The 16,680-nt window shown below is 33.6% G+C and overlaps 1 protein-coding gene across 1 annotated transcript in view; it reads right to left on the minus strand.

Annotated features, from left to right (window-relative positions):
• The window catches only part of LOC124372674, a 64,107-nt gene extending 55,902 nt beyond the window's left edge, over window positions 1-8,205 (minus strand). The window contains exons 1-2 of the mRNA XM_046831087.1: window positions 8,139-8,205; window positions 1,639-1,719 (exon numbers count right to left, since the gene is read on the minus strand). Of these exons, the coding sequence (XP_046687043.1) occupies window positions 1,639-1,695 (57 nt within the window). The 5' untranslated portion in view covers window positions 1,696-1,719; window positions 8,139-8,205. The remainder of the gene's footprint in view (window positions 1-1,638; window positions 1,720-8,138) is intronic.
• Window positions 8,206-16,680: the final 8,475 nt, after the last annotated feature.

The following is a 16,680-nucleotide window of genomic DNA, read 5'->3' on the forward strand; positions in this document are numbered from 1 at the left end:
CCGGGAGATTTCTATCAAAAGATAATTAAATAAGCAGAACAATGGGACGTACTACTTTCACCGTACGAGATATCATCAGATTATGCTAAACGTTTAGGCTCAGAGGTGCCTTAATAGCAAAAGTGGATGGAAACAAAGAAAGCTCTTGTAACCTCTTCACCCTTTCTTGGGTTGACCTTTAGGCTGACATTTACCCCCAACAGCAAACCCTTCCTTTTCTGTTATGCAGTTACTTTACAGTGCTAAGCGAATGCATTTTTTCTAGGCAGCATATCTAAAAATCCTTTTATAGATAAAATGGTTCTTATGTTTTTTATTTAACGTGTCGAGAGTACTTTCTCTGCGTACGGTAGTTTTGGTTTTGCTTGTTAATTTAATTCCTCGGTTCCAGATCGTAATACCGGTTCGTATCTCTTGTAATTACTTGTGAAAGTGATCAAACAATCACGTACCCGATATGTGTTTACACCATGTTTCACTTTATTAAGCACGATTAAGCCAACCAAAAAGTGAGAAAAATATCTCCTTTGTTAGTAGTTAAATGAAAAAATATTACAGTCTAAAGTATCAGGGCAATGAAAATCATAGACAAAAGCAGTCATCGTCTGATCAATTAACTATTTTATCAGTAGTGAAATAACAGTTGTATTTTGAAGTACGCGTAAGCACGGAAAGAATATTTTTGGGAATTATTAAACCACCGGCATTTTTAGTTTTGCAAGTCGTATTTCTCCATAATAACGCTCTGTATACTCTTTATACAAAACAAAAATCAAAATTAAGTTCATGAGACTTAAAAAACATGTACGGGTGCAAGGCAATTAGGTAGATTACGATTTGGCCTGAGCGAGATCTCACAACAGCCTGTTAAAGCACAACTCAAGAAGTGGGACGTAAATGAAGATGTCAGTTAATATCACGTGACTCAGCAGTACTTGGGGTTCCCAAACCCACATGTCGTATACTTCGGAGAAAATGAGTGTGAAGCTATGGATGACAGCAAGCAGTACTCCTACTATATTTGTAATATTGGTTTATTTCGTTTTATTTTTTAATTTGAAATCATATTCTAAGAATTAAAAAATTATCCTCCTCTAGCCTTACGATAAGAATATTTTGTCAAAATTAATAATATTGTATATTTTACTAATAGTTAATAGTTACCAAATGGATTAGCGTTAAAAGATAATCCATACAATTATGTTAAATATTTTTAGAACCAGTTAGTCTTTGGGCATTGTCTAGCTTGTAGCATAATCTGAGAAAAAAGAGATGCGAGAATAAAGACGTGTTGTTAGAATGTCGAAATTGAGCAGGTAAATGAGTTGACTTAAGCACGAGTGTACAGTATACGAGAGGGGACGTATAAGGGGGTCTGAGGGGGACTGAAGGGGTGGAATAAATGGTGGGAGTGACCTGGGCGAGGAGGGACCTAAATATGGAGACTACGTGAACGCAACAAGAGACTTTTAAGAGCTCCGTTTTAGTGCCTACTCTTCCTCCTCCTTCCAGGATATAAAACACTTCGAACCTTTCCGTACGTCTTTAAGTTTGGTGGTTGCTTACTTCCGCTTGCCCACTCCAAAATAAACTCAGTATTGGTATACACAGTACATTACTAGTAGATTTGTAACTTACCTCATACAACCTCTTTAAACCTCTGAGAGTGAATTTATTGACATAAGGCCTTGACATTTTAGCCCTTGTGAAGCACAGCTCCTGAAATCGTAATTATACACTTGAGTTTAATGTTATTTAACTTCTAAATTTTCATTTCTACATTAAAAGAGTACATGCTATAAAAATATTTTTAACCCAAGAAAATATTATGTTTACTGTCTTTATTAATATTTGAATTCTTCAACAATTAGGCATATTATGCACAATAGCTATCAATAAATTGTAGTATTAAATTTAGTATTGCACATTGTACAGTACACACATACAATTATCTAGTTCACAGTCATTTAACGTACTAAAATAATGTATTTCAAATCGCATAAAAAGTACTAAAATATTTCTTAAAAAGTAAAAAAAAAAACTAAATGTAAGTCTTTCAATAATTATTTTTAATTTAACAATGTTGTTAAAAAACATTACATCGAAATTTCACTTTATCTAAGTAGATTTTGATATACAGTATGTATTTGGATATACCTTCTGTGCAATTTCTATAATCCAATAAATGTATATGTAGTTTATTTTATAATCACCAAATCTGTTAGTTTTGGACATTGAAAAATAATTATCATTATATTGTAATTTTTTGTTGGCCATCAAATAATGCAGATTAATTTTTATATAATGAAAATGTTATCACACAGAATTTATTCTATATTTTATAGAAACTTATATATTTTGAGGAGGAGCAGCAATTTATTATATTACTCGTGTAATTATAGATACAAATTTGTAATAAAAATAATTATAGATTTATAATATACTCGTACTTTTTAGATCATAATAATACATGTTTTATTACTTGGTTCAGGCTATAGCTATACATTATATGAAAAAATTAAAATAAACGAGTAATTGAAGAACGCCTTCAATATGTTTAAATGCATTTATGAAACAGATGTGGCTCTATATTGCATCTGTGCCGTATATTTACCACAACATGATTTATACAATTTATTGTCTGTAGTTTATCGTACTACAAAAAAGTTAAAATCTTTGCCATAGCTTAAATAAGGCTTCACTACAGTACAACAGCTATAGCATTAATTTATAACATCAGGTCTGGAGAGGTTGATCTGATGTAACCTAAATAAACTAACTACTAGCAGACAATGACCAACAACCTAGGAATAGTCAATGAATTTACTATATTCGGGAAAGTGGAAATGGAATTTTTGTACTTTCTCAATACTGAATAAAAAGTATTGTACAGTAAGTGAAATTTAATAAACGATTAGTATTTAATCGAATCGAAAAATTAATCGATGTAAAATTATCGTTATACTTCGTAGTGAAATTGGTCTCAAATTTACTAATGAACCCTATTGGAATTAAGTAAAATAGGGGACACCCCGGCTTACTTATAAGGCCAGTCACGCTCCCAGAACTTCCTTGTTTTCTAAAGTATTGCAGGGTTCGTTACATCAATATGATAGATAATATTTATCTTAAAGTTACTGAACAACAAAGAATCTAATGTTGGTTTGTTTTCAATTGTTTGAATAAATATAATCTATATTTTAAATGGTATGTATATTGATCAAGGAAGATGAAACAAGCTACGAAATAATGCATTCATCTTGAGGTTACAACATTACTAACGTATCGGTTTGCGCCAAGAAAAGTGTTATTGTTACTAACTGTATCAACATTATTACCGCTGTCTCCACGCATTCACTGATTTGATTACGCGTATTCAATGAGTATTTTATTAATAGAGACTGTACAAGCATTAAGTATGCTTTACACTCCGCAAGCGTAAAATATCTTAAATATTTATCCTGGAATAAAAGCTGCACAATTCATGCTACAATTAGTTTGGATATAATACACAGATAAATTATTTGCGTTTTTTGTCATTTTTGTCAAAATAGTGCAGAGACAAAATAAAAACAGAGATGAATTATAACAAGAAGAAAGACAGGAGAAAGAAGAACAATGGAATGGTATCTTGCCGAGCGGTTAATCACGCCTCTCCCCACGTCAGGTGATGGCGGCCCTCTTTTCTCACTAGCGATTGTACAACTCTGCTGACAACTTTACTGAGAAACATAACCTCAAAAGTAACAGAGCGGCCAAGAGGCAGTGTAATGTACGTATTGACTGTGACGTGTGAGGTTGGACAGATATGAATCTAGGAGTGTATGTAAGGAGGGCATTTGTCAGGTTGTTTCACCCAAATTGATCATCCAACGTTTTCGTAACTTATATAGTTAGACCGGAGCCTCAAGAGGCCTGAGGATTTGTCGACCCTCGTGCCCCGATGCGCACACCGTCACGCGCGCAGTCCGGCCTACCTGCCGTCACTTTTGTTTCGATGACGCACATACTAGGCTTTAGTCTGCAAACTGTTAATTTTCATATATTTATGTTAGATCAATATTCTTGTAATATTTTAATTCTCCATTTTATTTCATGAAAACAGAGTTCAAACACGAAATTCCTAGGACATTCCTGATGTATCTTAGAAACAAAGTGATCATTGACCCCTTTATTTCTAAGATGCGTCAGAAATGTCGCAGTTATTTCGTGTTGAGGGAGTCTATACTATGTGAGTCATCGCGTGTGACGGTGTGTGTGCGAGTTCGGGTGCATGGGTCGCATTGTAATCCTCTGGGGCTCTTGAAATAGCGCACAAACTATAGACAATATGTGATAATATCCCACAAAATAATTCTCCTGAAGGAAAAATGTTCCGCACAAACTAAAAATATTGGAATGTTACACATTTAAAATAATCTAATTATATATTTGATTTTACCAACTGTTTACTGAGTGTTTAATTATAGTGAATTTGCAAGTATGACGCCTTTTATTTACATTTAAATAAAGTAATTAAAAGGCGACAGGTATTTTTTTTCTAGAAAAATGTTGTAATTCTGTGGAAACTATTGAAACCCCCAGGCTCCTCTCGGGTAGGCTACGCCCCTGGGGGTGGGGTTACATTAGGAGCCTGTCCGATACAATTAGTGTAAGAGGGTAACACCCTGGCGGCACGGCGTGGCGAGCCCCGCCCTATACTTGCATGTTGGCCCCCGGCAATCGATGAGCATTAATAATGGACCATGGTAACTACAGAAACAATACTCCGTCTAGATGCATGGGGTAGGACAATTCAATGCGCTTGAATAACAATCTTTAACTAATACATTAGTAGCCTAGCTTAAAACAATTTTAAGATGTCAATCATAAAAACAGTAGTAATAATACTGTGACCAAACACTGTAAACTTAAATTTAAAATGTTTTAATAGTACTGCACATATTGTTTTAGTATTAATAGAGTAGTTGATTTTTTCCGCTGCCCCCACCTGTATAGTATATTGTGAGTTTTAATATATGGCTCAATTTTAATGTTATTCTTTTGTACGGTGCAAGATATAAAAAAATTCAAATAGTACGTTCTACACGGTTAAACTGTTATTTTTATCGATTCCTTTGATTTATTAAATGAACACAGTCCTAAACTGAGTTAAATTCTGTTTCATTTCAATAAACATTGAACCTCTTCTATGATACTTTAACTAACAAAGTAGAAATTCAAACGAATAAAAAGTTTGTACGACTTTTAAAACGAGTTTACAAAGCATTTTTTAGTTTCCGAACGATTTCATACTATTGCTGATATAGCATATCCGCCTTTCGAGTTTTGCAGACAGAAAACGAAATTTCACCCCATTCTTGAAGCTAATAATTAAAAGGAGCTGGATTGTTACCACTATTTCACCTAACAAATCATATATGCTATAATGCCTCAGTAGGAGAACCTACACTTGCAGCACTACTGACAATTCTTTGCTTAAAGTTTATTTTTAACGGTAGATTACCTCAAAGGATATCAGGAATTTTTGTTTAGCGAGTTCCTCACCATATAGCCTACTGATTAGTATTTAGTTTTATATATCCTTTACCTTACGCCTTAAAGTTTGACACCTGAAGAAGAGATAGATTCCAGTCCTCGAAATGAAGTGTTCAATTTGTACGTTATAAAGATGGCAAATGCCTAAAAAATTATTATCCATTAAATACTGACAACGTATAAAAATGCTGAAAATGTTAGTTATGTTTGATGTATAAAGATTTGTAGATAGCAAAGGCGAAAATGATTAATTGATTCCATTCATCAGTAAAATGTACAATATTAGTGAGAATGGTTGTAATTATATATTTATTTACAGAACTGAGAAACATATTCATTAATTTGATTGTAACAATTTTATTTACAAGTATGGTAATAAATTATAAGTGATGCGAATAACGGAGTTCCAGGCAGTTACATTTCATTGATTCTATCTACCGTACATTTTGTTATGAAAGATATATTTTATTAGCAGGTTTGTTGAATATCTCATAGCACTGAATGACTTTTAGAAGTTCAGCTCTGAAAATCTCTAAATTCAAGTTAACTCTTGTACATAATTACCAATTATTTCATTCAAATCTATGGCCTTGTAGGGAATATTCCATGGGTTTATCGAGGGGTGAAATCAAACGAAAGCAGAATCTGAATATAAACAAGCCAACTTTTCAAACTGGAGTGCTGGCGCATTCGTTCGCGAAGAAAAGCCAACTCCGACGCCTTCTAACAACAGCGGTTTTAATTGGTTTACTCAAATAAATGTTCTAAGGCAATAATGCAGGAGGTAGAATTCAGTATGGTCGCTTCAGCTCGTTCTAACTTCCATAGATTCTTTTGATTTAAAAAGAAAATATTTTATTCGCCGCACAATAACTTTTCAGAATACAATCCACACCGTATAACGCTTACAAATTATGTTTTCCTCATTATGTACGTGTATCATGGTTTTGACACATAATAAACAGGGTAGATTTCAATCCCCGGAAGCTACAATGGGAGTTGCATTCGAATTTAGTTTTTTTTATTTCTGCCTGTAGCCTACCTGTTTTTGACGCTTTTCAACCAAACTGCAACTTGAATACTTGTGATCCGATTAAAGGCTAAATTTTTATACAACATATGTACTGTTTTTTAGTATTAAATTCTATAATTTTATACGTATATTAGGATTATTTGATAAACTTTGTTATTGAATTACCATCTTAACCTTTTTCTTCACCGGGCGCGGTTGGTACAAAACATGTAGTATTGATCTTGTTATAGAGCTCCTAATGTCCTTGCCTTGGGTGTGTAATTTTGTAAACAACTACTTAAAAACGTTTAGATTCTAATACAGATTTTGCTAAATTTCCGCGATCGACACTTGCTCATTTAGGCGAAAACCGCCAAACTGCCCAGGGAGCGTTGCCTCGGAAGCAGGATGCTCCGAGAAACGAACTTCAGTAGATATGAAGTCAAAGTTGCAAGAATTGTAGATGGTCACACATTCGTTTACCTCTTCTCCGTGATGGTTTGGATAAATTAAACAGAATTAACAGGTGCGTACAAACGCTCTCCTTATTATTCATTTCCTCGCAAGTTATACGTATACTCATTTTCGTTTCCGTTTATTTTGCCGCAATGTGAACAAATTTCAGTTTACTTTCGGATGATATAATAGCAATCGAATATAAGTTATCGATTTTTCAAGAAACTTTAAGCCAAAAACAGTTCAAACCGTATCATCCCGACCTCACCGCTGTTAGTAGCCAGTAGGCCTATCAGCCACAATAATTCACTAGAGTTGCGCCATTGTTCCTAGGTCTGTCAGTTCGGATGGCACTGTTAACATTGTTATAGCGAATTTACTCTGCTTTATGATTGCGTTCATCAAACGTAATATTATTCATTTGTTCAGACATGCGCAAATCTTCACCATCCAAATCGCCCACTCTAATGTTTTTTTAATCCTCCATCTAAACTGATCCCTCCAACTAAACAATGTGAATCGGTAAATTCGCTGATGACGACAATCATACTACTCACTAGCTTAAATTCATTACGGCAATTGTAATGAATTGTATCCAGGTCACTATGGATTGTGGAATGAAGGAATACGGCGTAGGAAGCTGATTTTAACCAATGTCATAATGATTTAGATTCCACGCTTCCTCAATCTCCATTTAATTATTAGCTATGAATTATATACGACATCTCATGAGGTTTTATTTAAATTTTACATCTTACTACTCATTACACAAATCATAATTACATGTCTAAATGTACTTGGATATGTCCCGACTCAAACGTCAAGGATGTGGTGTAGTCTCCATGTTATAGAAATAAAATAGCAATGGAATTTGAAAACAGTGGGAGAATGGATGTCACTTATGCTTCTCTACAGTAGGGAACACAGGAGAAGACTAGCACGGGTGGGGAAAAACTTTCCCACCCCTAACCCTACTGTCCTCATGTTCATCTTCGCTATCATATCTTCGTATCCGTTTCTGAAAGGATAATTGAGCAAAAAGCACCAGGAAAAGGAATAATAACAATCCCAAGGTATCCTTAAAGTAATGTTAAATAAATTTCAGTACTAAAATATTTATATTTAAACTTACCTAATGGGAAACAGAAATTTAGAATGAAGTTCAAATTTGGAACCGTCAAAAACAATATAAATCGAACGTTGCCAAGCAACACTTTAAGCATGTCATCAACTTTAGTGTTGATATTTAGTGACCGACAGTAATTTTTCATATAAATATACTGGAACAAGTAATAAACCATCGCCAGTTTTTAATGGAAAATTGATGGGATATTTGCAAATATGCCCACCGAATGTGTCATTCAATTTTGAATGGTATTTTCAACATTGTTATAACTCACCTTTATTGCCGTTTTACGTATTTTTAACGTAAATATAATAATTAGGTGCTTATTAATATAGCCATCGAATACCTCTTCATCCAAAAACTGATACTGCAAGGTTTGAAAACTCAAGTAAAAAGAAAGAGACTTGTTACAAAGTTATGCCACAAACTAAAAAGATAATACACTACAGGGTGAATGGATTTAAAATTAGTCATGCATTTTTGCATAACAAAAACTCTTTTGCAAAATTTTAGGTTTTTGTAATTTGGTATGGCTGAATTAATAATGGCATGGGCGGAAAACAATTGTATTACATTTTGTTTATGTTTAAAAATTAATATATAGAATACAATTTACAACGCTTTAACAGCTGTCTGTGACAAGTTGTTACTTATTTATAGAATTTTGAGACAAGACTGAACTTGTAATGTTCTCGTTTGTTGAGGGGGAGTGAGAGGCTGAGGGTGACAAGAAGGGGGAATAAACAAGTTTGCATAACTTTAGAGACGAGCTCGATAGAGTTGATCGGTACTGAGCGTAACATTCAGGTTTTACATTAATGATGTGGATGGTTTCAACGCCACGTAAAATGCCTACTTGGTAATTATTTTTGATGGTACAATTATTATTCTGTTTATGAGTTATAACCACGTTGGAATATCTAAACTATTGTAATTCATATTAATTTATTGCTAATTTAGAACTGAAACCGTGGTTAAACAAGTATAATATATTTCTCTGATTTTAGCAATGTTTTTCTATAGTTTTGTACTTAGAATATATCCTGCTTTAGATTTTTCGCTTTAGGAACTCTGTACCATTTATTTATATAAATGTAAAGTAAAATATTCACAATAATCGTATCTAAAAATTAAAACATATGATTATGTTACTACTTAGAATAATTATTCATTCAATTTAATATTATATTTATTTAGCCCTTCACGATGTGTAGAAGACTTTAATAATATTTCAGCATAACTTGTTGAAATCAAACGACTTGATTGTAATTTGCCCCTGTTAGGAACCTTACTAGTGGTGTAAAACATTGAAATCAAAATAGCAATTATTATTGATTATTATGTTATTTAAAACGTTTTTGTTGTAACATAGTTTTATAAATTTAAAGATTTACATGAACTACAAAACCACTGGATGTGACCTGCACCAATTAAAAATAATTAACGGAAACGTAACATTATTATCATTAAAGAGTAATTCCTCAAAATCGTTTTCTATTGAGTTGTGTATAACTAATACACGCATACTATATAAATATTTTATTTAAATGACATTACATTTTTCAATTTGACTTGATAGCTATTTTTTGTTGTAAACAAATTGTTGTCAGTTATTTATTGTATTTTAAAACAATAATTTTGTAACGTTTCATATTTGATAGTAAAATGTGAAATAATGATTAAACGAAGTAATATTTTCTCACACTATCAACAGTATAGAAAATTAACCTACTATCCTTAAAAATGAAAAATAATCGAGTAAATAATGAAACGTGGGCGGACGTTTAACGTACCTGTTGCTAACTCCGAGACCAAATAACCAATGTGCAGTGGTGGTGTCTAGTCTACCAGGTGCTCGACACAGGTTAGGTTAGGGGAGAATCGATAAGGTGGGGGTGGGGGGTAGGAGTAGGGCGTAGGCTTGGCCCACTCTCGCGATTACTTCCTCTTATCACCCTCCTCCTCCCCCTCGCCTTATCACAGGGTGTAGGCCACATCAAATACAGCGGGTCCAACCTTTTAGTATATTATAGCACGCGGCGAGCACCGTATAGCGCGCCATCTCGTGAGTATCACTCGCATCACGTGTCCCGTCCCGTCCCCACCCAGACAAATATTCCCACCCCTCGAGGTCGCCGACCTCCGAGTCACGTCTCTGCATAAATAAACAAAAACTGGGTTAGTAATGTTTCTTTCCGTACACTATTTGCGTGCATACAATCTATCGTGTCAATTATGTTTGTCATTGGTCTTAATCATTCATTTAGTACTTTACAATAAATTTCAGTCAGTAGTACTTATGCTCCATAACTAAAGAAGTTTAATGTGTAAGAGATGTACAATCAATTAATAACTAAAGCACACACTACTTGGATTTTTTTAAATAAGGTCAATCCGTTCTTTGTTAAAAATAACATCCACCATTATCCATTAACTGCAAAGTTGTCCAGTAAAATACGGGGGAGTCCTAGTACAATACGGCTGTCTGTCACGTGGACGCATATGTACAGTCTGACTACAAAATATGGTTTGAGACCTCAAGGGATGAAATAACAATAACTAATACAGATCAACGTCACATCACACCCCCCCCTCACCAAACGGTATAGTAAATTATTATATTTGGTAGCAGGATAAAACATTCTTCATTGATGCTTCTTATGTTTTACTTGGCTGAGTTAAATATCTACTTCCGGGATAAAAGTGGCGAATTCCTGTACACTAAATAGGCATGTCTCAGTAACGGAAACAAATCCCGTGAGCTCTAACCATAAGTATTTAATTTTGCATATTAAAATAGTAACTATGCAAAAAATAATTGTCAATTTCAATATCTGATTGAAGATACACTAAAGTTAACTTGATCTTACCTTTTCTTTTAATTTATTAATGCAAAGATTTACATGTGCGCATGCACCATTTTGGTCATGCAGTTTCCTTTAATTTTATACAAATTAATGCCTCGGCTTAAGGACAATGAGTTTGGGGTTATTTTAGGCGGGATCATAAACTGAGATAGGTGAAGTCAGTAATATTCCGTAATCTCGCCTTTGGTTTATTCTGCTGGAAGGCGAACCACACCACAGGACACTCAATGATCCAGAAGTAGGATAGAAATTATTCAGTTACACGGAAATGGTTTTATTTTGAAATTACTGGAGAACTTTGCGTCACTAGAGAGAAAGTATTCGTCGTCAGGAATGTTTATGATTACTACTATATTTAAAAAATGAAATTAGAACGATTACATCAGATTAAAAAGTGAGTTAGCAATTCTTCTAAGGCAGAGGTCTCCAAACTTTTTCGATCGAGGGCCAAACTGGAAGATTATAGGAGTCCGGTTGGCCAAGTACATTCACGTGTATTTTACTGAAATATAATATGATTTGATATGTATACTAACTGCCAAGTTCTACAGTAACTGACCCAGTGCGGTAGATTAATAAATCACATAAATCTTTTAGTACATATCTGGTAGGCTACGCTTCTTCAGATAAATATGAAAAGTATAAATATTTACAATAAGTTTTCCTCTTAAAGGACTCAGATTTGAGACTAAAATGTCAAAACACAAATGTGTTTAAAACAATTTGATGATTGTCAGTTAATAAATTATCAGTGAATGTAATTAATTAATAAGAAACCTTGACTACAAAATACATTTCAAACCCTATTTTTAAATGGAATTTCTTTTGAAATTCTGAAGGTAAATTTTCAATTTAACTTTTAAGATATTTTATAGGATTTTGACAGCTATATATTTTCTGCTGTTCGTCAAAGTCAGCAAAGCGAGATGGAAATTTCTCCATTAGCTGCACAAAAGTATCAAATACGTCATTTGAAGGAAAGGCACAGGAATTTCACTAGCGAACTTCTTGCGAAGTTTCAAAGTTATTCCAAATTGTCTTTTCCAACTGATCTCCAAAGAGAGCAATGTATGTTCTAAGAACTTTCATGGACGAACATATCGTTTATAAATTATTCTCTTTGAAGTTTCAAGTTTAAGAAATGAGATGAATGGTGAGATCTACTGCAAATGCAAACGTTTAAAGCCAGTGGTCATCTGAAATATATTCTACCGGCTTGACCTATTATATCATAACATAGTCCATAAACATATTTGCAGCACGTTTCCTCTACTTAGCCTACATCGTATTGATATGGCAGTCTGGATATTCAGTCTCATGTCCTGAAAGAAAATGTTTAAACTGGCGTTGTTCCCTAACAATATAATTCGGTGTCTTAACAACAACTTGCATAATTTCTATAACTGAAGAGGTGGCCATAACAATGTTGTAACTTCCTAACTCATAACTTTTCAGGAGAGAGCAACAAAGACTAAAACCTATTATTTGTTGCAACAATGTTATTTTTGTTTTTATAAAATTCAAACAAATTGCTTTGTACATAAAAAACATGCTTATTGCCATTTAAAACATTAAACAACACTTTTAAGTAACAATGGAATTTTTTACAGGCAACAACGTTGTAACATCATGGAAGTTACAACGTTGTTGCAGTTCAATCAAAAGTTACAACCTTGTTCCACTGTTACATGCAGACTTAGAAAAAAAATAATGAGTTTGAGTTTAGATAATACAAGAGGCATTGAACATTTTTAGTTTATTCCATACAGCCTTTACAACAGATCTAGTTTTATTAATACTATACTTCTAATTTAATATCTTATCCTACGTAGAAGAAAAATTAATGTAAAATAATAATATGATAGTCTTAGTTCACAGATTACTTCTGGCTCTTCACAACAAAGCTTGGTTATCTTAGTTTCAAATACTTATAGTACTACTAAAATAATGTAACAATGGTCAGTTTTAAAAATCACAAACAAAATTTACTTTAAATTAATATTTTGTTAATATTGTTTAAAAAAATTAACCATGTTGTGTAAATATAAGAAAACATTAGTTTTCAGTGATTAGATTTTCATAAAAGACTCTCTTATCAGGCGGTAAATATTTACACATGTCAAGGAGATCATTTTTCTTTACTTTTTTAATTGGTAAGGGAGAGTCATAGGCTGGTTTTAACATATTAACATCTTTAAAATGTGGAGATTTATTTAATAATGGACCTACAAAGTTCTTTTTACGTTTTTTCAGACTCTTCTGGCTAGAACTAGCTTCTTCACAGTCATCTAGTTGAGGTTCCGTAAGAGGATAATGTTCCCAAGGCTGCAAAATATTGTGAGATTTTCGAGCCATCCCAGTGGTTGGATCATCAGCAGTTATCTTAAACCATAGAAATTTGGTTACTTTCAAACCTCCAGTTTTCTTAATAATTTTTTTCTGCAGGGGAGAAATCTTTGAAATCTGACAGATCCATGCAAATTATGTCAAAGGGATTACTAGGCCTAGCAGCAAGAAGAACTTCTTTCCACTCCATAGGGCAGTGTACAATAGCAGTTTTCTTCTGTCTTTCTATTAAACTAAAATCCCTATCGCAGGGAAGAAAACTATGGCCACTTACAAGAAATTTCTGATTAATTTCTGTAAAATATCTACAGGTTAATAAAAGCTGGAACATGATTAACATTGTCCAGTTATTGTTTTGCCCAACACAACGATCAGACCAAACAATCAGCCTCCTACTTTCATGGCATTCAAGACGACTGAACTTTGTAGTGACATATTTTAGAAAACATGAAGCTATTTCAGTAGACCCTCTTGCTCCAATAGATTCATGCCACAACATCATTGTGGCCTGGCCTGTACCTAAATCGTGGATTGCATAGTTGTATGTAGAATACTGCCTCTGATAGAACATTGAAGAATGTGTTAAAGTTGGACAAAATAACACTTGCTGAAGATCAGTGCATAATACAACAAGATTATCATTATTTTTGGCAGCTTCTTGATCTAATCTAAGATTTTCATAACCAGCTTCAGCTTTCATATGATGCATTTTACTGTCAAACTCTAAAGATTTCAGTTTTTCTTTATCTGCTGTGTGACTCATTTCCAGAAAAAATGAATCACATGTTTTGCACGTGTCACTGCGGGGCAGCCCAAACTTCAGCTTAAAATCACGATAAAAAACATCAGTGTATTTTTTTTGGACAGTTTTACATCAGGATATTTCTCGGTAAACATGTCATACATCTTGTTCAAATTTAAATCAGGCGATAAATACTCTTTAGAGGTTTTCTTTCTACTATAATGGCTTTCTTGGTGAGGAAAGGATGCGATATGTTCCTGAATTTTCATTATAACTTCATCAGAAATGGCGTTAGGCCTATTACGATGTGTGCCTCGTTGGTCAGTCAGATCTTCATTGTTTTTCATTTTCTCGACTAGTACTTGAATTCTTCGTGGAGTAACACGAAAAATATTGCATACATTTTTTTGACAAACTTTTACCTTTTCTCCTCCGATTTCTGAAGGTATATAATACCTTACAGTGCATTGCCTCCGTGATATATCTTCATGTTGAACTCGTTTTCTTGGTTCATCTAGTATTATACAGTTTGATGCCAAATATGAAGTTTGTTCATCATAGGTTTTCTCACGGAACTGGTGGAATAGTTCCAGTTTTTTTTCTGTGGATAAGTTGTGAGCATAACAGTTCCCACGGCATTTGCAGATAGGACCCTGAAACAAAACAAAACTAACAATAGGCTAATAATGAATGGACAATAATCATTGAAGGCATTGTTAAAATGCAAGGTATTTTACAAGCTACCCTAAGTTAACTTCATCTTGTTTCTAACATCAACTTAAAATTATATTACATTTAATATATTCAGGAATAAACATGTTTTTGATCAGCCTAAATAGATATAAATATTTAATTGTGCCTACTTCATTAAAACAAGATACATCCAGTATGAAAATTAAGTAGCCAAGGAAAGTACAGCGTTTGTTTACATTACATAACCTAGTATTAATGAAGACATACCGTTTCCATGTCATGGTATAAAGTTATCTTGGAAATTTCAATATTAAGTAGAGAGTGAAGCCAAGGGAGACAGCTAGTATAATAATAAAAGTAAAATATACAATAGTTTATTACTGTTATAACGACAAAACAGTTTTGTAATCAAAGCAGTAAATTCGTTTAGCCTAGGAAGTTACAACGTTGTTGACACTTACCTCAGTTGGTGAAAAGTAAAGCACTCACTCGTTTTTTTCGGGATGAAATATATGCCTCTCCACTATCTCTTTTCCTCTTCCTCACATTAGATTTCCATTAAGAAATATTAACTCTAGTTTTTTTTGCCCTGTTTAGATGTTTTATTGCATTAGATGACAAATGGACTGTATTGGAGTCAGCCATCTTTGCAAGTTACAACGTTGTTCCCCGAGCGTCTTCAAAACTCCTGCAGGGTGACCAACATTCAACAGCTGAAATAACCTTTAAAATATAAAGTAGGGAGGTTTTTTTGTAGTGGAAGCCTGCATTTAGACACTTACAACGTTGTTCCTCCACTAAATCAATTTGTTGAAAAATGGAAGTTACAACGTTGTTACGGCCACCTCTTCAACTATATATTTTTGCCACACAAGACATGTTGGTGAACAATACCTTGGAATTCCTTGGGTTTCTCTTCTTCATGATTTAAACTGCATTGAAAACATATCCTACTAAGGCTGATTTAGTGCTACAAATACTTTAATCTCCAACTGTAATAATTCTCCTAACTTTTTTTAGATTGAGTTAATACATATTTTATTTTACCACCGGAAAAGATATATGTACCAGTAACATGGCACACCTTTCCATGGAATAAACATCATCAGCTAATTTTCGATTATTTTAAAATCACTACTTCAAAATTTCTTAAAAGAACCAATTGAGCCAAAACGAACACATACCTTGACTCATCCGAAGTAATTGAATAGTACTCAAATTACCTACAGACATTTTAAACTGTTCTAATGTCATTCAGTGTCTACAATGTTCCGCAGAGACAAGCTAAGCCCATTAAATATTTGCTGGTTTTGTGGAGATAACTCCTCAATGGCCCTTAGAATGCATGTTATTACTAACTCGCCAACAGAATAAAATTTGCCGGCTTTAACTAATGAGTAAAATATCATAAAACTTGCTCAAACTAGCAGTTTCATACTAAACATGTCTATAATCTTAGTTTGGTTACATATAGTGTCCTTTGTAATATGTACTACCTTGGTGTATGACTGCTTTCACCCATTGATCATATTTGCTTTTGAACACAGCATAACTTAGAAAATCATGTAGTGTATTTCCTGCTCTTATTTTTCCTTACGATTCAGCATTATTTTCATGGGTCGCAGTGAGGGTGTTTTGCGAGGGCGATGAAATACTATCGCCTGCTTTCAGAGATTGTAGTTTTGACATCCTCAGTCTACGACTTGGTGTACATAATAATTTCTGTTTCGATGCTTCTTTGTGTTTTAGTGTTTTCCAAGGCGAATTGCATGAATTCTTTCTTTTATATTCTTCTGCCTCGCATATCCAGGACATTAGATGTCATAAGCACTTTGTTTCTCCTTACAATATAAACAGCAGTAAATATTGAGCCCTGGGTTGACATTGACGAAATTTTACA

The sequence above is a fragment of the Homalodisca vitripennis genome, chromosome 1 (assembly GCF_021130785.1).
Source record: "Homalodisca vitripennis isolate AUS2020 chromosome 1, UT_GWSS_2.1, whole genome shotgun sequence".
Classification (NCBI taxonomy): domain Eukaryota; kingdom Metazoa; phylum Arthropoda; class Insecta; order Hemiptera; family Cicadellidae; genus Homalodisca; species Homalodisca vitripennis.